General features: G+C 30.2%; 1 protein-coding gene across 1 annotated transcript in view; it reads left to right on the top strand.

Moving 5' to 3' along the window:
- The first annotated feature begins 10,672 nt into the window (after positions 1–10,672).
- Positions 10,673–24,510, top strand: part of LOC115888661 — a 53,920-nt gene continuing 40,082 nt past the window's right edge. Inside the window, exons 1-2 of the mRNA XM_030908441.1 lie at positions 10,673–10,887; positions 10,957–12,040. Of these exons, the coding sequence (XP_030764301.1) occupies positions 10,962–12,040 (1,079 nt within the window). The 5' untranslated portion in view covers positions 10,673–10,887; positions 10,957–10,961. The remainder of the gene's footprint in view (positions 10,888–10,956; positions 12,041–24,510) is intronic.

Here is a 24,510-nt window from a genome sequence, read left to right on the forward strand (position 1 = left end):
TTTCGAAAGTGATTAATACAGCTTTTTGTAAAATTATACATTACTTCTTGATGTATGTATTATATTAATTCATTTATTTACTTAAATTGTTCCAATGTGTATATTATTTCCTACAATCTACCAGTAGTTACGTTAAAAGTTAAGTATGTAAATAAATGACTTAGGAGCCTAAAATTATTGAGATTAAATAACGTAATATATAAGTAAATAAAATTGACAATACACCAATAAAATATTTTAGCAATAACCATTGATTCCTGCATGGAACTTTACTTGAACACAGCATCACCAATTTTGTTTTCATTAAATTCTCTATGCAATAGATTATTTCTTGGACACAGTTTTGTTCATTTAATTAATATGCTTCTTGGAAAACAGAAACTTAGGCATACACAGAAACAGATACTCTATAAGTAAAGAAGTAATAATAAAGGGATTCGTAAAAATAACTATCTCACCTTATTGCTTCTAGTACTTCAATTTGGTTTGTTTATATTTTATATATGTATAAATTGAACATCATCCACCAGAAGTATCAACAATTATGAGTTGAATATTGCAAAATATGACCATATTAGGCAAAATTTAAAAGCCTACAATTAATTTTGTCGATAAACACGATACTTCTTCCATCAACTAACGGATTATTTACTGGTATTAAACACACATTTTTATTTACTGCTATAATCAACGCAATATTAGTAAATCTGAACGGTCTAGTGTGTATGAAACAATAATAAAAGGCTAATCCGTACATTTTAACAATACAATAATCAAAAATGTTGTCGAAATGTCTCGGTCACAGGTCTCGGTCGGAGGCTTGTCGGACGACGAGATTTAGTTAGGTTAGAGCCTTACTGGTCTTGCTCTTCTTTATTTTAAAGGCGTTTACTGCATAAGGATGATTTAATATCGATTTTTTTATTGAGTAGAACTGGTGCAGATCGAAACATTTGAAAAACATTTTTTGGAAATAGATATGTGTATCTGGAAACTTTCTATTCTTTTCTGGTTTTCCTATATAAGGTATTAATTTTTGACAAATTTTATGTCAGTTCTCAGTAACTGACGTCTAGAGTTCTAACTCGTCAAAAATAGCATCGATAGTCATTCCCCAGCCGCCTTTGACGCCGTTTTTTCTCGATCATACGGTACTATTTGTTATTTTATTTGCTGCAGGAGCCAGTATCATCTATTTTCTATATGTATTGGTGCCCCCTTTCTCTGATAGATATGTTAAAGACACCCGGTAAAATAAAAGTAAGTAGTTATATTTATCATCTTAGTAAGAAAAAAGTAGAAGTATAGTAGTGTCAAAAATATTTCGAACCTCTCTTAACATAACAAATTAATACAATTGATTTTTTTCATTTTTTGGGTAGGTAGTTTATAGCTGGTTTATAGTAACCAGAAACTGTATTAATATACCTATTTTACTATTGTTTTAGGATTAAAACTGGACTTGAAAATGGCTCAGGATCATGATTCTCGTACAGTCTTCTTTGCTTGGATATTCACTTTATTATTGCAATTAGGCAGTTTTTTCGAAAATGAGATTTTTAATGCCCTTTAAAAAAATTGGCCGATCGTTTCCTGCAACAGTCAGTTCTTCTGCAGTTAAAATTGGTAGGTGGGTGGAATAAACACTGTTATTTTTTGTTATTATATTATAAAAAGTTTATTTATTTTTTGTATAAATTAACTATAAATTTTATTAAAAACACAATTAAATCGTATACTAACAATGAAAATGTAGTATCCCAGTCGATCGCAGTGCCTCTGCTGTCAAACCGAGGAAGCTGCTTAAAAGTGGGGACAGAAATTTCAAATTTGCCCATTGCCGATAAATCTCCTTTTTTAAGCCCTCCATAAATACTACTAATAATGGCTAATTTAAATTTTCCGCCAGCCAGAATGTGCGATAATGTCTTACGATACGTTTTATACCTATCCCTTTCTTTTTGATATAAAGCACACATAATAAAGAAAGATAGCAATAAAGACGTACGTCCTGCTATGATCCTGCTAATTGGTTTCAAAATTGTTATTCTGAGTTGCGCTACGGGAACGCGGTCCCACTTTTTACCATGGGATTTGTCAGTCTCTTTTTATTTGTTCGTCTATGGACAGACTATATCTCATTATGTCTCATTATAAAACCATGTTGCTAAGCAATCCCAATTTAAATAACACTTTACCTACACAACTATAATATTATTGCACAGAAAGACATTAAAATATGATAAAATTTATTATTTACGATTAATATGCATAATGAAAAATAAAATATTTTGACTAATGTGACCTAATATAACCGGATTTTACAAAATTATCTATGTAGTAGCATTTTTATCACTTCAATTTGATTGATATTTCAAGCAAATAACATTAAAAATAAATTCTACATATAAAAATTTCGAAAATTATTGTAATGCATTTTCGGTATTATGTTTGTGTTTTTCGAAATTAGATAAGGTTTTTAACAAACATACAGGATTAAGTTACCTATTTTCTTAAGTAGGTACAAGAAAACTCTCCGCATTTTTGTATTCTTTAGTAATCATCTCATTCAGTTATTGAATATAAAATATAGTAGTATTTTTTAGAATTAGTTGTATATTTTTATCCTTTATACGTAAATATACTGTTTATACGTAAAAAAAAAACTGTTTAAATATTTTTTGTTAAAGAGGACCAATAATTAATATGATCCGAGTATTCAAACTACATTATTTGACTGTTTACGCTGATTAATAATAATTGCTCCAAATACTAAAAAACTGAATTTTGTATGTGTATTAGACAGTGTGGTAAAAAGTAATACCTTATAAATTTTATTTCACTTTTCGACCGAATGCTTATTCCCAAGTAGCATCTATCTGACTTCGAACTAAATCTGACCTGAAGCGACGTCAGACTTTGTGCAAATTTAGGTAGGGTGCTGGTGATACGACCGGTGACGTCGCTTTCCTATTAAAACCGACGTCGTTGGATCCGAGTCGGTAAATCCAACGATCTGTCGACGTACAAAATAACAACGTACCATTTTTATTAATTTCCCAACGTCGTTCCCACGTTGGCTTGCACGACGTACATATACTTGAACTAGCCCGACGTCTACCCGTTGTCCGAATAGGATACGTCTCACTGATAATCTCTAAAGTAACGTCCAATAATATTTTGTTGTATTTTATGTTCATATTTATAACGTATCTCTATTTACGTCCGTAAATACAACCCATTAAGTAGCATTTGCGACCTAATGAACATCATCAATATAACCTAATAAAAAGTTTTTGTAAACATACTTAATTTTTTTATTATGCCTAAAAACACTAAAAAGGCATTTAGACATACATCTACATTTTACAGAAAGAGGTCGAGGCTTTTGCAAAATAATAATAGTAGTAGTGATGTCTTGCCTCCACACATAAATGCTTTTTATCCGGAAGAGATGCTGCATTACACTGGTGCATCTTAATTTCATTTTTTAGCTTAGGAAACCAGCAGACTCCATCCTCCGCCCACATGTGAGGTTAGGCTTAGTGGCTGCCCATTTTTTTAAGGAGAAAACAAAAACTAAAATATAGTTGCACAAATCCACAAATAACTGATACGCAAAATCAGGTTATGTGGCGTACGTTGGAATTATATACGTCATAATACGACTGCCGGTCGTCCGGTTTGATGACTTCGGTCGTGTGAGACGACTAATGTTGGAGACTCGGTTAGAATTGGTATATTGGTGGTTCATATTAAGTCGGACACAGAAATCCACCATTCTTAACAAGTATCAGATTGTCAGCCATTTTATAATCGGTTTTTGTTTCTAAAATTTATATTCACATTTCGATTTCTAGTAGAATAATATTGATAAGGTTGAGTTTGGGGGGAACCACAGTACAGTTTTATGATTAAACCAGCTAGAAAATTAAAAAAATATTTTGCGAGATACTTTTTTATAGATATTTTTATTTCATAAATCTACCTAATTTTGAAGGCGTTCGTTGTTTTCCGGAGTATTTTAATCAGATGTATCAAAAAAGTGACTTCCGTTGACAAAACTGATGTCTGGATTAATGATTCAGAATTATTATAATATGAAATTAGATAGGCACTTATAGTTATATTCGAAGAGTGATTATGAATCCATTTGTAATTAGGTAGTTTGGTTAGGTTTTTATGTATTCTTGGTAGCGAATATGAAACCAAACGTAACGTAAGTGCTTAGCGACGAATTTTAAGTAACTAAAATCCAACGTAATATGACGTTGGAAATTGGTAGGATTATATTCCCTATTAGGTCAGATACCGACGTCGAGGCGACACGAATCTGTATTCCCCATTTAGGTGCAAATAAGGGTCGTTAGGCGGTCGAACCGACGTTGGTACCCGACGTCGGGTTTATTGAACGCGACGTATACCCGACGTTAGATAACGTCCAAATGCTACTTGGGTTTATAACAACAGAGACGTTCATTTAAATAACTTATTATTGTATTGATTTCAGAGTCAAATCAAATATTCCATAGGTGTATATGAGGTCTAAATTATAAGAAAATGCATTTTCTACAAAAACTTTAAAAGATAGGTAAAGAATAAATACAATTTGATATACAATTAAATTGCGCATCTGATTCACGTAAAATATACAGGGTGTTCCATTTAAATTAAACAAGTTATTGCCGTTTAAAGCTAGTAATTATTTAATATAAATTTTTGGACACTCTGTATGAGGTAGTATAATTTTTATTATTTTATTATTTCAATAAATTAATATTCTTAAATATTTGGTATTAAAACCTTAATACCCTTGGAGAAATAAAGCCTTAAAATTTTTACTGCAATTTCACAAAATTGAAAATATTTCAAAAACGGTAAGGTTTAAGTGAAATAACCCTTAGTCAAATTTTATGCCTTTATTTCAATCGTAGAATCTAAAAATAGAATAATATACAGGATATTCCATTTAAAAAATACAACTATAATATTTTTTACTTATTTGGGACACTCTGTATCTTCTAAAATTATTTTTAAATTGTAGCTCTAATAGTCCTTCAACGAACTCAAAACTAATCTAATCGTTTAGCTACAATACTCCGTGTCGTATGTGGTGAACAACCCTGTATATTCTTGTACTATTTTCAGTGCTGTGTCAATATAAGTTGTGTCTAATACTCTTATTATTATAATAATTTTATTTTTAATTTACCTATACAGGGTGTCCTAGAAATAAGTGCAAGTATTTTAACTGGTAATATAGTTCAACAACAGAAACACGTATGAGGTTTTTTTAGTGAAAAAAAAAATTTGAAAATTCTAAATTTTTGGAATTTAGTTAAAAAAGTTTTAGTTAAAAAACATAATTTTTTGATAATATGGCAACACAGGTATTAGATTAATTTTGTGTGAGGTTCAAGTTAACGTCTCCTTTCTGCTGCAATGGCTAAACTGGACGGGACCTACTTTGTTTACGCGGAATCCGAACCGCGGTCCTCGGCCATATCATGGTCAATGGCCTACTGACTTAGGAAGTGTCTAAATTAACTCTTACTCACGAGATATCCGATCTCATCCGGCCTTGAACCGGCGTGAATGAGCAGTGTGTATCAATAGATTTTACACTTTTCCCTTGGACAACAGCACGATGCAAAGTTTCGAACCGGTCACCCGTCCATCCACTAGCATCGCCCTCTGTCGCTTAACTTCGGTGTTCTAATGGGAACCGGTGTTTCGACGTAGCTGGGCCGTTGCCCATTAGATTAATTTTACAAGAAACAAGTGGTTCCCAAAATTTTTGCAAAAAATATTTTTTTTTTGGAAATTTTCAAAGTAAAATAACTCCCTTATTTTGGACTTATTTGAAAAACGATAAAGAGAAAATATGTTTCTTTTATCGAGATCTACCACCCCTTAAAAGAACTTATTTCTGGGACACCCTGTATCATATAGTCTGATTTTTTTAATATTATAGCATGCTATACAAAGTAAATTGTAACTTAAGTAGATTTTATTCAATTTTCAAATTTGGTTTTATATTTGGAAAATGGTAAATATGTCAACAATTTATTTTGCAGATTTTATCTTTTAAAAAACAAATATTTGTTTCTTTTTTGCGGTAACTATTACTAAAAATATGCAAAAGTACTAGTTATGGTTATTAGTTAATAATAAAACAAATAAAACTATATTGCTGGAGTTATTGTGTTTTTTTTTTCAAAAATAATATACGTAGCGTTTGAGGTCTCTAAAAAGCCATAAATGAACGTAAAAAACAATTAACGTAAATCGGTAATTTGTTTACGTAAATTATAGAAAACATCAAAGAGAAGCAAATTGAATATTGGAGGTCAAAAACAACCTTTAATAAAAGGTCAGATATAGAAACATTATAAACAACTTTGTCTTATCCCGATCATCAGATACAATAATAATTGTTATGACGTTATCGAATAAAAGACTTTTATATTAGATAATGGGTAAATAATATTTTTTGTATGATTTGAGTACCTAAATAGTAAATATACAGGGTAATAGTGCGTTGGGCATCTGTAGCTCCTAGAATAAAACACTTGCGAAATTTGTATAAGTGCAACCCTAAGGTATGTACGAAGATGTATTTCAGAAAAATATTTTAACTTCTACAGGGTGGCTTAAAAAAGTCCGGATGATTTTTTTAACTGGAACACCCTGTATATTATTGCATTTTGGCTTTCTTTCAGATCACTTCACATAATCCTAAGACGTAAGTAAATATATTTTTCGATAGTTTCAGAGATATTTAGAAATAAATACAATATATATTTTTCAGCCTTTCTTAAAAGAACTATTAAAAATACAAGAACTGTCCTGAAATAAAAAAAACTATATTAGGTATTTACTTTAGATGGTCTTTACTTATTTTACTTTAAATATCGTAATCTTAAATCATACAGGATGTTCAAAACTCTACGCCAAACTTTCTTAAATATAAAGTTATTTTTCTTCGTTTTTTTTTTATATGGAACACCCTGCATATCATTTTCTCAATAGATGGAGAATTGAAAAATGAACATTATTTGTATTAAGAGTATTTGAAATTTTTTAACGGTTTCTCAGATATTCCCAGTTTTATATTTCATATGGCATTTTCCGCAGTAAATTTTTATCATATGATAGCCATTGAAAATTTCAAAATACCTTAAATGCAAAAATGTTCTCCGTTTAATAAAAAAATAATATACAGAGTGTCCCATTAAAAAAAACAAAGAAAAATTACTTTATATTTTAGAAAGTTTAGCGTAAAATTTTGAACACCCTGTAGAATTTTAGGTTACAATATTTATAGCAAAGTTAGTATAGACCATCTAAAGTAAATAACTAATGTAGTTTTGATTTCAAGACAGTTCTTGTATTGGTAATATTTTTTTTAAGGAAGGATTATATATATTTTTTATTTATTTATTAATATCTCTAAAGTTATCAAAATATATTTACTCATATCGTAGGATTATGTAAAGTGGGTAGGTACCCATTAAATTAAAGTTGCATCCTTGTATATACGTATATTGCATGCAAAACACTGAAATGAATTTATTTTAAAAGAATTCTTCAATAATTTTCAAAATTAAACAAAAGCGCATTCGCCATTTCGTCATAAAATAAACCTTGTTGAAAAAAATAATTTTTCAAACAGTATATAGAGATTGAAAAAAGACAGAAATATGCAGGTTTTACATTTCACAATCTTATTTAATTATAGTAATTAGGAATATTGTATTTGTAAATGTATTTTGATTATACTGCTGTATTTCGCAAATGCATTCTTTATTGTAAGATTGTTAATTTTAAAGGTACTACGTTCTACGAGTTTAGACAAATTTTAAAGCTTTGGCGTCATCTCTCAATATAGTCAATTACTCTGTTTGCTTAATAAAGTTCCATAATAATAAATTTAAAAAATATCTATCTGTTTAATTGGTTGCCTGTACAACTAAAATATCGATTTTCTGTCCTTCCGGCGTTGCCAAGGTTATAAACAAATTATATTTCAAAATAACTGTTTACTCTAGAAGTATTTCTCCGAAATTCTTTCCATTTTTTTGTCTAATTTTTTGGTATAACTTTAAAAAATAAATTAATTATAAAATAACATGTTAATAACATGAATAAACAAATATTTCATGCACTGCCGTTCTTTAAAAGATCAGCCTGGGGACTTTTGTTTACTTCATCAGCTGTACATAGTTAGATATTGGGTTAGATTCCGTTTCATATTTTGTCGGTTGATTTTTGGTTTTAACTCTTTGATTTTTGGTATTATTTATTATTGTAGTGCAAAAAACTAATTATTTTGGTGTTTAAGTGACATAAACTACTACCAGATATATGGTCACTCTCGGTTTCGCATAAAAAAATAGAAAAATTGAAAAATTACACGTTGTGTAAGTGATTTAACCTAAAAGTGCCCACACATTTTTTACTTATCGTGGTTTTTGTGTGTGTTTTTTAAGACTCTAACAATTCATCAATAAAGCTTAAGTGGAGTGTGTTTTTGGTGCTATGCCTCATCTTTGTTGTGTTCCTGGTGGAAAGGATAGTTATACTAGGCAGCCTAAAGTGTCCGGAAGAGCAAGAAAAGTGGGGAGTTATAAATCAAGAGAATTCTATTGAAAATATCTTTAATAAATTTAAAAATAATATTCTCCCATGATGGTATTAATGAAAATTGGACAATTATGTTTATTTTATTCATATTGTGGAATCTCCACTCCAAGTGTTGTTGGTTCAGCTTCGATAGATTCAAACACTTAAGTAGGTATGATGATCTAGGGAAAAATAAAGAATATGTGTATTAAAGATCATGAAAAAGATTATTATTTTGAGTTCAAATTTTAAAAAGATTTTGTAAAGACAAGACTGATACAGTTTAAACGAAGAATGTGTTTTTGTTTGATAATATATAATGTATGTCAAGCATAACATATATTTGTTCAGTCATTTTTAATGAATAGTGTTGATTATTTATAATACCAAATTAATATCAAATATTTAAGTGATGGCTCAATACAATACGAATAAAATAACAATAAAATTGGTATATTTGCATAATACAAAATTAAGTTTTAAGAATAAAGGTGTTACTAAAAATACTAAGAAATTCATATTTCTTTGTTTTAATTGGTCTAATGTTATTTACATTTTACGTAAGAATTATACCGTATCATCGAAAAAAATCGGCGTCTAGTTGGCTTGGAAATTAACATCGATGACATTCCCTAAATAACTGTACACATAAAATAATTAACTAGAATTTTACAATCTTGGAAAATTTGATATTCTTGAACCTTGTTTCTAAATATTCTAAATTTTTTGATTTTCTTAGGATTTAGGTTCGGGAAAAACGCTGATTAAGTTTTCATTTGGTTTTTCATTATTTTTATTTGGTTTAAAAAAAAACGTTTCGGCTAACATTATAGCCTTCATCAGTGTTGTGTTATATGAAAAAAATAGTGTCGAATATAATCCAAAAAATTACATATAAAATATTCACACCACGCACATAATGTTTACTGCGTACTCCATAGTCAATGTAGATAATTTTAGTGTTAAGAATAATAATTTTAAAAAATATGTGGTCATCTTTTGATAAGTTTATATTAGTTTATTAATTGCAGGAAACATTATGAGGTGTGAATTATATTGTATATGTAATTTTTTGAATTATATTCGACACTATTTTTCTCATATGACACAACACTGATGAAGGCTATAGTTAGCCGAAACGTTTTTTTAAACCAAATAAAAATAATGAAAACTTAAATCAGCGTTTTTCCCGAACCTAAAAATCCCAAGAAAATCAAAAATTTTAGAATAATTTTACTTATAAAATGCCAGCGATCTCCATTTCATAGCCATCGCTGACGCCTTTTTTTAGATAATATTGTATTATTTTTAAATATAATTTTTCGAACATTGATACTTGCAAAATATACATATAAATTTTGTGAATGCAAATAATAATACATCACTATTAGTAGATATTGAATGTTTTTTTGTTAAATTAGATCGATTTTCAAACCCCAAAATTTAAAATATATGTATTTACATTTTACCCATTATCTTATGTACCTATACATTATTTGTATATTGTAAAACATTTGCTGCATTTGTATGGTTCATAGTTTATTTGCCAAAGTATTTATTACTATAAATAGGTATATATGTTGTAGTTATTAACTGTATATTATGTATATTTAATGTAAACTATATCATTTTTAAAATACAAACCAAAAATCTGAGGAATAATTATGTTTTCCATGTATTCTACAACATATTTATTAATCCGTTATATCTAACTAGCGTGACGTCATAAATCTCGCCTGTGGCTGATCTTTTAATAGAAGGCACTGTTTCATGGTATTTTATTCTAAATAATTTCATCTGTGGTTGATGGAAATTTTTCCAGAATTATAGCTTTGAGTGTTAACCTATAGATGGCGCTAATTTGAAATATTGTTTTATTTTTTGGAAAAACGCAGTTATTATTTGAATAGGACTTAGGTGAGGGGTTAATATAAGTATTTTTGTATAATGAAAATGTTTTAAATATTATTTCTTACTGTAATATCAGATATCAAATGTGTTTAATCTAAAATTGGGTCAAATTGTAGTTCTTCTGATTACCACTTGGAGTGCATTTTGAACAGAGATTTTGAAGTTAAATTTATTCTGCGATTGGCAGCCATGCTTTAATGTTTTTCCTTTTACTTTTTTCTGGATAAATGGGGAATTACACAAGTTTGTCTTTGGTATTTTTTGTTATTAACTTTGTTAATATGGTGTTCTGTGCAGTACCATCAGAATTAACGTTCTAAAAACGTACAGTATCTTTGAGGTAGACCGTTGGTAAGTAAAATCCTATGTTAGTTCTAATGCTCTAATTTTCGAAGTAAAAGGTTATAATTTTATTTTTAGTCTCGATGGATTTATTTTTGGTAAATGATCAGCTAACTGAGAAACTTGCTTACTACCGTACCACTCATTGCCAAACAACACAAGACGAAGCTTTCGATCTTTTGGGATTTACAGACTTGAAAGCTGTAGTAACCATGAGCACATCCGATTCAAAAAAACTCATTTTGGGTAAATTAAACTTAACGAATATTAAGAAAGAACAACTACCAACAACTACCTTAAAAACGGACCAGTCAGGTGGTAAATACATTCATTTAAATGGCCAGAAACTGAAAGTTGTGCCTCAGAGTTTTATACCGAAAGAAATAAAACAATGCACTATGGTGCTAAAACACCAAATGGTTGATATAGGAAATTTAAATAAACCGCTCAAAATACGCGTAATCAGCAGTGTGAGCCACCTAAATAATAGTGATACACATTCAACTGATAAAATTGATAAGCCCAAACTTGTGTACGGTTCCTGTAAAAATGATAATCAGATAAGAAACAAACATATAAATCCCGATTCTGGTGAGATTACCAAGCACACTGAGAGTAGTTCCTCTACGGCTGAGTCTGTGAAACCCAAAGCTTCACTGAACTGTGCTCAAGTTGACAGTGAACCACCAGAGGAGGCGGAGTTATATCAACTGATACCGTTCAGTAGTAGAGTTGTTCCCAAACTGCTCACAACTAAAAATATTGAAATATTAAACAAGGTGAAAATGCAAGCGTTAAATTTGAGCACGAAAGATTTGAATAAGAGTGATGTAAAAAAGAAAGAGGTCACTGATAGTTCTGTTCAAACAGATATAGTTACTACTAAAGACCAAAATGTCCAGACAGATACACCAGCAAGTGTATCAATGTTGGATAGGTTTGACGAGAAATTTTTACGGTGGTTGGACTCTGATGATATGCCCATTATTAACAACATAAATTTAGGAGAGTCAGCTAGGTTAAGGGATTCACCTGTTTTGGGTAACTGTGTTAATAGAAGTGTGTCGGGAACAGTAATTGTCAATGAAGAAAAGATGTCAAAGAAGCTGAATTTTTTCAAGGATTTGAAGAATTGTTTGACTCCTAATGCCGTTGGAAACATGTAAGTTTTATTTATTTTTGCTTTGTTTTTTTTACACGTTTAGTTATTTCAAAAATTTGATTAAAAGTCTTTTTATTTATTGTTTTGTTTATCAAACTACCAGGCAATCCAAAAAAAAATCAAAGTCTGTGGTTTTTGAAATAATTTATTTATTTTTTTTTTATAAAAAATGGAGATATAGAAAAATATGTCCAAAATAATTATTTACCTATCTAGGTACATGGTAAAACTTAAATTGTTTGAATGTCATATCATATTGGCCCTAGCTGTCATAGAATTGAGCCATTAAAAATGATCATAAATCGTTTTTTTTTCAAATGAAAACCTACTTTTTTTTATTTCATTAGTGAAAAGGTTTTTTAGTTCATTAGTTTTTGATTATACATGTTCCTGAACCTAAAATAAATCGTTTTTAAGTTATTTAAGATTTAGTTTTAAAGCGTATATTTTTCTGGTTTTTATCAAGTAGCCTACGTTGTTTAAACGTCAAGCCATGTAAAACAATATATCTGGCCATGTCATATTGCGACACATGGTTAAAAATCACTATACCATGGGGATCGTCATTTCCAGACCAACTTTGTGCGGTTTTTTTTTCGATCATATGGTTTATTATTAGTGATGTTAATATTTCGGAAACTTTTGATTGTTGCAGGAAATTTCCGAAACTTTCGGAAATTTATGAAATTTTACAATTTTACATATTTTTTGTTGATACAATGAATAAATTAGATAGACATTTGATACCAACATGTAAGTGAAAAAAAAACAATAAACATAATATTAGTTGTTATATTTTTAATAAACAATACATAACTCCTATAAGTCATAAACATAACATATCAAAAATTATTTGGTAACATTATTTGTACTTTGTACAGGGTTGGTCAAATTCGACGCTTTTAAATGGAAACACCCTTTTCTATAGGAGGTAGACGAAAACTAATATCGGTATCTGGAGCTCAATTTTCATCAAAAACATTATGGTAAAAACCGCACATCAATATCTGTTACCGTTTCGGGGTTACGGGGTGTTTTTTAAAAATGTGCATTTTTAACAAATCGCTGTAACTTTTTTGCTATGGAAAATTTTGTATTTCTATGAAGACATTTCCAAAGCACGTTTTTACGTAGAATTTAATGGTTTAAGTATAATTTTTTTAAAATTAATAATTTAAGAGTTATCAACAGAAAAATTGATTTTTTATTTGGGACACCCTCTATATTTTTAATTAGCTGAAAAGAATTTAAAATTGTCTTTCCAAAAATATAGCACACTTGATATTTTGTTATAATCCCCTTCGAAATACAGAATTTTTAAAAGTTTGCCACTTTTAACTAGTAGGCTTTGGACCCCTTATTGATGATATGCCCTTAATGGAACTCGAAATCATGTTTTTCCAGCAAGACGACGCGACGCACCGCCTCAGAATGCTAAAGTTATCAGCAAATTTTTGCAGTCAATTTCAAGAATAATTGAATAGCTAACCAAGATCCCAGCCGTTGGCCGTCGAGGCCGCCTGACTTGGAGCCCATGGATCTAATCCTATGGATATATTTGCGGACGAATAAAGGTTCCTTATCCCTCCGTATAATCTAGACAAGAATTAGAAATACTTAGTTGTTATGAGGGGGTATCTTTCACTCATTCTGAGTTAATGAATTACGCGAGAAATGTTCAAAAACTGCCCCGTCTGTCCATAACAGAAGACGGTCGATATGTCGAACACCTGTAGCAAAATCTCATGTCTTGGTTTGCTATTTATTTTTATTGGTATTAGATTTAGTTTAAGTGTGTTGATGTTGGTTAAATATATTTTAAATTATTATAAAATTCTACATCTCTCTTTGCAAATATTATTTTCGTTTTAATTGATGCTCACAGCTACAATTTTTTTGCATTACAGCCGGTGCCGTTCAAAGCCTACTAATTTAAAGCGGGCGAATTTTTATATACTCTATATCTCGAAAAGGAATCGAGCAAAGTATCAAGTGTATTATATTTTTGGAAAGCTAATTTTAAATTCTTTCCAATAAATTAAAAATGTACAGGGTGTTTCATATAAAAAATAAAATTTTCTGTTTATAATTCGTAAATTATTAATTTTAAAAAAATAATACTCAAACCATTAAATTCTACGTAAAAAGGTGCTTTGGAAATATTTTCATAAAAATACAAAATTTTCCATAGCAAAAATGTTACAGCGGTTTGTTAAAAATGCATATTTTTGAAAAACACCCCGTAACTCCGAAACGGTAACAGATATCGATATGCGGTTTTCACCGTCATGTTTTTGACAAAAATTGAGCTCCAGACACCGATATTAGTTTTTGTCTATCTCCGATAGAAAAGTAGGGTTCCCAACCGTCCCGGTTTGGCCGGGATTAACCAGGAATCAGAAAGTTTGTCCCGGCGAAAGTTTTGCCTTGGCCGGGACCTGATGTTATGTTTTATGTTTAAAAATTAAAAAAGTGTGTACTACGCACATAATATATTTTAATTTCTAATATTTAATGTTTTGTTTCAATTATTTAAAAGCTTAAAAATAATTGTCCCGGAATCGCCGGTGCTCAAGTTGGGACGTTGGGTCAAATTCGACGCTTTTAAATGGAAACACCCTTTTCTATAGGAGATAGACGAAAACTAATATCGATGTCTGGAGTTCAATTTTTGTCAAAAACATGATGGTGAAAACCGCACATCAATATCTGTTACCGTTTCGGAGTTACGGGGTGTTTTTCAAAAATGTGCATTTTTAACAAATCGCTGTAACTTTTTTGCTATGGAAAATTTTGTATTTCTATGAAAACATTTCCAAAGCATTTTTTTACGTAGAATTTAATTGTTTAAGTATAATTTTTTAAAAATTAATAATTTAAGAGTTATCAACAGAAAAATTGATTTTTTATATGGGACACCCTGTATATTTTTAATTTATTGAAAAGAATTTAAAATTACCTTTCCAAAAATATAACACACTTGATATTTTGCTCGATTCCTCTTCGAGATATAGAGTATATAAAAATTCGCCCGCTTTAAATAAATAATATTTGCTATGGGTGTTTTTCAAAAATGTGCATTTTTAACAAATCGCTGAAACTTTTGCTATGGAAAATTTTGTATTTCTATTAAACTATATCTCATAACAATAAAAATAAATAGCAAACCAGGACATGAGATTTTGCTACAGGTGTTCGACATATCGACCGTCTTCTGTTATGGACAGACGGGGCAGTTTTTGAACATTTCTTGCGGTATTCATTAACTCAGTGGGGGTGAAAGATACCCTCTCATAACTGCTAAGTATTTCTAATTCTTGTCTAGATTATACAGAAGAATAAGGAACCTTTATTCTTCCGCAAATATATCCATAGGATTAGATCCATGGGCACTAAGTCAGGTGGCCTCGACGGCCAACGGCTGGGTTCTTGGTCAGCTATTCAATTATTCTTGAAATTGGCTCCAGAAATTTGCTGATAACTTCATCGTTCAGAGGCGGTGCGTCGTCTTGCTGGAAAAATATGTGTTCGAGTCCATTAAGGGCATATCATCAATGAGGGGTCCAAAGCCTACTAATTAAAAGTGGCGAACTTTTAAAAAATCTGTATTTCGAAGGGGATTATAACAAAATATCAAGTGTGCTATATTTTTGGAAAGGTAATTTTAAATTCTTTTCAGCTAATTAAAAATATACAGGGTGTCCCATATAAAAAATCAAATTTTCTGTTGATAATTCTTAAATTATTAATTTTAAAAAAATTACACTTAAACCATTAAATTCTACGTAAAAAGGTGCGTTGGAAATGTTTGCATAAAAATACAAAATTTTCCATAGCAAAAAAGTTACAGCGATTTGTTAAAAATGCATATTTTTGAAAAACACCCCGTAACTCCGAAACGGTAACAGATATCGATATGCGGTTTTCACCGTCATGTTTTTGACAGAAATTGAGCTCCAGACACCGATATTAGTTTTTGTCTATCTCCTATAGAAAAGGGTGTTTCTATTTAAAAAAGTCGAATTTGACCAACCCTGTACATAAACCATGAACTATAACTATGAACTTAAAACAAAACAAAAAAGCACGAAATATAAATTTAAAAAACGTAAAACACAAATAACTGAATTATTCTATTCCGGAATACTTTCAGGCGCAGAGCTGGTCCCATCTTCATAGGGTATTATAGTAGTAGTAGTAGTAGTAGTACTGTCTTCGTCAGTTTTTATTTCCAAATCAGGTATATTTGATGTATCATCTGGTTCTGATTTTGAAGGATGGACCTCTACCTCTACGGGTTCTAGTAGTTCTGGAGGAGTTTCATGTTGTTGCATATCATGTTCCATATCCACTTTTTGTTTTTGTAGTAATAATTTATTGTTATGAGCTACGAACATTATTTTGCCGGCTCTTGGTGCAGTTAAGTTGATTCCTTTTAGTATGGATAAAACTGTTAGTACCTGAAACTTCTCTCAGTGGCTGCAGATGACGTTGGTAAAGACAGCAGAGCAACAGCTAAATATTTCAACTGACATATTGCTTGCCACCAACTTAGACAGTCTACATTTTAACTGACATCCAAACGTAGTCGAGAGCCCATAAACCCGATTTGGCGCAATAATTTGTTACAAGACTGTGTAAAAAATGGCTTTTATTATTGACAAACTGAGGATGTTTGTTGGTGATATTGTTGATAAATTCCATAGCGGCTATGTGTTCTTCATTGTTAAGTGCTCTCCCAGGAAACAGAGGGGCGCAAATGCATTATTCTTAAGAGCCATACGTTTTCTATTTTGTACTTGGAGAAGCATTCTTTTCTTCTGATTTAGAGTAAGGCGGATTTGATACACTTTCTTTAAATTTTTGCTCAATGTCTTGAATTTTGAAAAGAAATTTCTTGCAGAATTCGGATTTTTGCCAATATTCGCGATTTTGGGACAGAATATTTCGGAAATTTCCTGCAAAATTCGAATGGAAATATTCGCTACCAACATCACTATACAGGGTTGTTCACCACATACGACAGGAGTATTGTAGCTAAACGATTAGATTTTTAGAAATTGTAAGTTTTGGGATCGTTGAAGGACTATTAGAGCTACAATTTAAAAATATTTTTACAAGATACAGAGTGTCCCAAATAAATAAAAAAATATCAAAGTTGTATTTTTTAAATGGGAACACCCCTTTATATTATTACATTTATAGTTTCTACGACAAGGAAACAAGAAATAGCCATCTTATCTGGATAGCCAAGCAGCGTTAAAGGCGATCAACTCCAGTATCAAATCAAACTTGAAATTGGTCAAAGAAATGCATAGAGAAGCTGAATAAATTAGGCAAAGAAAACAAAAGTCCTCCCACACTGGGTGCCTGCTCACCAAGGGATAGAAGGTAAATGAAAAAGCAAATAATCTTAGCTAGGAAAAGGGAGCGAACACCTGACTTAACTGGACCAGAACTGTTCTGCTTTCCAAGTGGTAAACTAACTCAAGGCGGGAACTCAAGAATCCTGTATATTCCATCCGCAAACCTGGAAATGGAATTCTTGCAATGGTCTAAGACACTCAAAGAAGTTTCTGAGGGGCTTATGATCAAGAAAAAAATCACAGATCTTCTTGGGTCTGAGTAAGAACAATCTTCGGATTGTCAATGGGTTTTTAACATATACATTGTCTCCCTCAACAAACACCTCAGTAGATTCAAATCCATGAAGCAAACGGTGAATGCAGATTCTGTGGGGGAAGATGGAGAAATTCCAGTACACCTCATCACTGAGTAAGTGCTGAGACGACAAACCATTCGTGCCATGAATTTTGGTAATGACTGATATTGAGATGGAGAACTACCTTCTATAAAACTGTCCCAGATACTCGGCTTTTGTCAAAAGCCCTGGGACTGTAAGGATGAGTTATGATTCAAGAAAGTGGGGACACAATGGATCTGTAAGGTCGAAGTGATTAACCCTCCCCACTCATTCCTAAATTTATCTTAAAATTTATGATTAGAAAACATGTGTTTTGACAGATGTCTTGAGTTTACACTAACTCACAGTTTTGAAATATTTTCACTCTTTGTGAATTGGAATCAAAATTTAAGTTTCATTTCTGCCAGGGTATCAAAGCTTTAATACTAATATTTACTGAAGTTTATTTATCGATCAGTTGTTGTGCTGCAATAATAAAAATTATACTGGTCTTTTACAGAGTGTCACAAAAATTCCATTTTAAATAATTATACCTCTAAACGGCAATAACTTGTTTTACTTTTTAAATTGAACACCCTGTATATTTTATGAAGAATCAGATGCACAATTTAATTGTCTATCGGATGCTGTTATACCAAATTTTCTAAAACAGCAAACAAGGTTTCCGTTAATGAAAACTCTGCATTTTCTTGTAATTATAAAACTCAGTTTATCAATATACATTTATGGAATACTGACATTTCTAGTTATTTTTAAAGGCTGTGCAGAATTTTTAAAGTACAGATACTAATATTGTCGATATAGTTTGTTTATTTCAAATTAAAAATTAAAAAAGAGCTTGTTAAATATTTGTTAAAGGACCAATGCCATATGATTCAGTATTCAAACAGACATCTGATGAAGCTGTTAAAGTCTTGAAATACTTCTAAATATAAAAATTGTCTATCAAATTGTGTTATACCATTTTTTACTATCTTCTTTCAAGTTTTCCGTAGAAAATGCATTTTCTTTGTATCTAAAAACTCATTTTAATAATATACCCAAGAAATAATTGACATTTTAGGATTATTTTTAAAGATGTACCAAATTTTTAAAGAGAGTACAGATACCTAATATTGTCGATATAGTTTTGTTTATTCCATTTAAAATTAAAAAGAAACTGTTTAAATATTTTATAAAGAGGACCAATTAATATGACCTGTGTATTCAAACTACATTAATTGACTGTTTTGCGTTGATTAATAATAATTACTCCAAATACTAAAAAAACTGAATTTTGTATGTGTATTAAACAGTGTGGTAAAAAATAAACACCTTAGCAAAAATGATATTTCATTACTTTTGACAAATGCTTATTTATAACAGAGACATTCATTTTCATAACTTATTATTATATTTGATTTCTGATTCAAATCCACATTTATTTAGAATAATTTATTAACGAATACAATTAAGTATGTAATTAATTAGTATTTTATGTAAAATAGTGGTATATTTAATTAATGGTATACCTTTTTATAAAGATTTAAATAGTTTTCTTTTTATAGCAAATGGGCTAATAAAATATATATTATCATTTTGCTAAAACGATAATATTACTAGCCTGTACATTTTGTAACCTTTGTTGCTTTAAAACAATCTAAAATGTCATCAATATTCAAATTAATTGATAAACAGGGTGTTATTACCGTTTAAAGCTAGAAATAATTTTAAAATAAACTTTTTAGACACTCTGTATGAGTGTAGTATTATTTTATTATTGCAACCTAATAATACTTCAGTCAATACAAATAAACTTCAGTAAATATTTAGTATTAAAAACTTTGTCACCCTTGGAGAAATGAAGCCTTAAAATTTTGACTGCAATTTCACAAAATTATGAAAATATTTAAAAGCCATATGTCATTGAAATTAAACAAGCATTGCTGCTTAAAAGCTAGAAATAATTTAAAATAAATTTTTAGACACTCTGTATGAGGTAGTATTATTTTTATTATTGCAACCTAATAACTGATCAATAAATAAACTTCAGTAAATATTTAGTATTAAAAACTTTGATACCCTTGGAGAAATGAAGCCTTAAAATTTTGACTGCAATTTCACAAAATTGAAAATATTTCAAAAACGGTCAGGTTTAAGTGTGATAAACCTTAATCAAATTTACCTTTATTTTGATCGTAGAAACTAAAAATGTAATAATATACAGGGTGTTCCATTTAAAAAAATACAACTTTGATATTTTTTATTTATTTGAGACACTCTGTATCTTGTAAAAATATTTTTAAATTGTAGCTCTAATAGTCCTGCAACGAACCCAAATCTTACAATTTGTAAAAATCTAATCGTTTAGCTACAATACTCCGTGTCGTATGTGGACAACCCTGTATATTATTAATATCAACTTTTATCACTATTATCAAGATATCACTAAAATTCTTCTCCATTGATTTTAACTCATTCAGTATGCTTATACCCTTTAAATTTTCATGGAAAATATCCTTGTACCCTTTTGAGTTGTCCTCCCGGTGTCCTCTTACCCTCTACAAGCTCACTGTAAAGAAGAGATTTCGGTAGGCGGTTTTTTTGCATCCTGCATACGTAACCGGCCCATCTTAAGCGAGATTTAGTAATCGTGACTTCAGCGCTCTCGCAGCTATCGTTTTCAAGAATCGATACGTTTGAGACATGGTTTGAGACATTTGATTCTTGACAGTCGTCTAAGATGTCTCCATTGCAACTTGTTTAATGCGTTCATGTGCATGTCTAGGGCTTGACCTCGTCAAAATTATCCATCGATTGTCATTCCCTAGCCGTCTTTGACACCGTTTTTTCGATCGTGTGTTATTAAATTTACTAAAATGTGTGTTAAAATAGGTACATCTGTACCTACCTAGCTATCTTATAGGTGTATTTAATAAATTTAATACATGTGTGACGAACAGATGGAAAAGAACACAGATAGGCCTAACTTATCTTAAAAAAAATAATGTGTGATGCTAAGTAAACAATTCCAGATAAAATTCTAAGTAGAGTATAAGTGAGATGTGTTTCAAAAATAAAATGTTTTAGCGTAATTTGAAAGATAACAAGGATTATTTGCTCATAAAAAAAAATTGGAATTTTACTAATATTCGTTTTTTTTTCTTGTGAGATGAAATTTGAAATGAGGTGGAAATTTGAATGTATTATAACTGAAAAGTAACGTATCTATCATTAAAATATATTAAATTTATCTTATTTAACATTTTGGCAAGTCAGTGAAATTAAAATTTTTTAAAGGTTCCTATTACAATTATTTATATATTTTTATATTGTATAACATTAAATGTATGTAGAAAGAAAAGCAAACTTATATTTTAATTGATTTTTTGGATCTTTCATATTTTGTCTTCGCATGTTGAATTGTCTTATTCATGGTTTCAAATTTCTCTTCGGTAAAGTTTTGAAATCTATATCCAATCATTTCTAAAGTAGTAAAAATAAAAACAATCAGTTGTAATAAATAAAGCAATGAGAAACTTACCTCTTGTAACAGTAATTTTTGAGGCCCCTTTATGTCCTTATTTTAAAAATTTCGAATGATTATAACATCATTAAAAAAATATTATTGAGAATAATTAATACTGAATATTATTTGTGATTTTATCATTAGATTGATATACTCGTATCCTGATTTTATCTACTGCAATTTTCAGTTGGCTAAAAGCTAACCTAAAACATAAAATTTAGCTTAAAAACAAACTAAACTAAACAAAATTTGTTTATTGGCTAAGTATTATTAAAACACACATAATAATAAAATTATACTTACATTTACATTCATTAAAATCTCATTTGAAAAGCATAAAATGTGATACCAAAATCGTAAAAAAAACAACTGTGTTACCCTAACCTAACTTCTTATACCGTGTGATCGAAAAAAAAACGACGTCAGCGATCAGCGATGGCTATGAAAAGAAAATCGCTGTCATTTTATATGGGGAATGTCGAATGTCATCGATATTCATTTCCAAGTCAACTAGACGCCGTTTTTTTCGATCCTATGGTATATTTGTTATATTATTAATTAATATTAACTTGCGCGGATCTTTCATTTGAATCTTTGTTGCAATGTTGCAGAAAAAACGTTTTAATCACCATTCAAAAACAATGTTTCTGTAGCAAGGTTTCATCGATCACGACACAACGTTTAGAAATCAACATTACAAAGCAAACTGTTTGGGGATTGACTGCAATGTTGCAAATGCAATGTGAGGTTTTTTGCTTGGTGGGTACATTTCCGTGATTTTTTTCGTAAAAAATGTCTCTTGGTAAAAATCGCTACGAGCAACCGTTCTCAAGATATTTAGAATGGAAATAGTCAATATATGATGTAATTATTGACAAAAAATAAACACGCGTTGTGTTTAGTTACTTGACTGAAATCATAAATTTTTATTTTTTTAAATTAATCATAAATTTTTCACCGAAAAAATGATGATTAAACAGTTTCTGTTGAACTTTTGGCACAAAAACATTTCAAATTTTTGATTTCAGTCTAATAACTATTTAGTCCGCATGTTTAATTTAATGTCAATGATTAGGCAGGTATTCATAATTTCGATTGCAAATATCTCGAGAACCATTACTCGTAGCGATTTTTACCAAGAGACCTTTTTTTACGTAAAAAACGTCGTAAATGCACATTTTTTTTACTCAGTAGTTTTATACAGGTACAGACGAAAAGGTATTACTCTTCAAACGAGTTAAAAAATATGTAGGTGGCGCCCTCTACAAGTAGGAGTCATATTGACATCAAACTCAAATTTCTTATGTCAAAAAACTCCCAGACGCCAATTTTCACTAGTAATACCACTAGAGGTCAAATTATTTCCGGAAATTTTTTCGAGCTCATGAATATTTTGAAAATTATCCCGAGTCGAAGACGATATTCATGAGCGAGAAAAAATGTCCGGATTTAATTTGACCTCGTGTGGTATTCGGTAAGAAAATTCCACACCAAATTGTGTTTGAAAATCAAATAATTAAAATGTATTTTTCGATTTTTGGTCGAATTGATTATTTAGTTACTATGACAACTAAGTGACACCCAAACTGACCCAAACCTAAAAACTATTTCAGTTTTGAAGCTGTCAAGCGGCACGGCTTAAAAAAATGTTTCGCTTCGGTCATGAAAGCAAAGAAAATATTCGCCAGGAAATTAAGCAGTTGACACCCGCGAATACTAGGAAATCGAAGGCAAGCGTATGGAAGCAGTTTACAAACTTTCATCTCAGCTTTGTAATTGAAATATTATCAAAATTATCATGTAAACAAATAAAAACCAGACTCTCTAAAAGATATTCTGTCATTATAAACATAAAAAAAATTCGCTGTTAGGTGTCCACAAGGAAAACATTTCCACTAAAATGTATCCGCTGCCATGGTGATTTGTCAAAAAACACGTTTTGATTGGTTAAAAATTACAGGTGTGGAATTTTCATCCAAATATTGACGTTAGTTCAGAAATTATTTGGAAAAAATCGAAATAAAAATCAAACTTTTACACCCTGTATCTCCGAAAATAAGCATTTTAGGACATACATTTAAACAAACTTTTTGACTTATTTTTATCTGCAGAATATGCTGCCGAAATTTCCGGAATACAGTTGGGACCACCCTGTATACACTTTCACTACATAATATCAACTTTTCGCCATTATTTCTTACTGTTAAACGAAGCTAATTATGAAAAATAAATCTTGTTCATCAAATTTTAAATATTCACGATTCATTTATTATAATTTATTTAAAAAACAGACACCAAAAATAATGTTTTAACGGTAATTTTATGACCGGGGAATTACTTAGTTAGTTATGCATTTAAATGGTTCATCGTCAATATCGTCATGCCAGCTTGCGTTTCATACAGGTGAATCCCCGTAAAACCATTGAATTGGAACTGCATTTTTGTTTATTTTTGGCGCTTATCTATGAGGGATTCCCCTAGGAAGCCCCTCGATTTTTTGTTTTGTTTGTTGTTCCTGCTAATTTTGATAATATTCCTCGAAATTATTTGAGTCCAAACGATTTATTTTGTTAAAGCCTTGTTTATAGTATGATAGTGTGCAATTCATCTTTTATTTACAGGAATTTGTTTTTTTATTTATTACTTCAATTAGGGGATTTATTAATAAGTGTTTTTAAAAATAATACCAATATGTTATAATGTGATTTATCAAGAAGTTATATTTTATTATGATTTTTTTTCTATTTTTTTTACTACTTTAATTTTTTTGAACGTAATTTTTAGCCGACCATACCAACGGGTAGGTATGGTAAGAGCTATTAAGATCGGCAAAAAAAAGGTTTTTTTAATTTCACTCAAAATGAGTTATTTGGGCCACAAATGACCTAAACGAGGGGTAAACCGCAGAGGAATTATGGTGTACACTATGAAGGAATTCTACAGGAATTCCAAGGAATTACGAGGAATTCCAAGAAATTCCATAGGAATTACTAGGAATTCCAATTATTTCCGTAAGAATTCCAAGGAATTCCTTAGAAATTTAGAGGAATTCCAAGCAACTTTATAAAAAATTAACGAACATTAGTAAACCATGAATACTATAATAGGTAGTACTAAATTTAAAGAAAAACATTTTGCAGGCGATTTTTTACTATCCGTTTTTCGTTTTCGCTTCCAAAATTTCCCAATATCAAATATCTACAGGTCAGATATTCTTTTAATTTAATATTGTACCCTCGATTATATATCTAAAATATT

This window comes from Sitophilus oryzae, unplaced genomic scaffold (genome assembly GCF_002938485.1).
Source record: "Sitophilus oryzae breed Bouriz unplaced genomic scaffold, Soryzae_2.0 scaffold_806_pilon_pilon, whole genome shotgun sequence".
NCBI classification, from domain to species: domain Eukaryota; kingdom Metazoa; phylum Arthropoda; class Insecta; order Coleoptera; family Curculionidae; genus Sitophilus; species Sitophilus oryzae.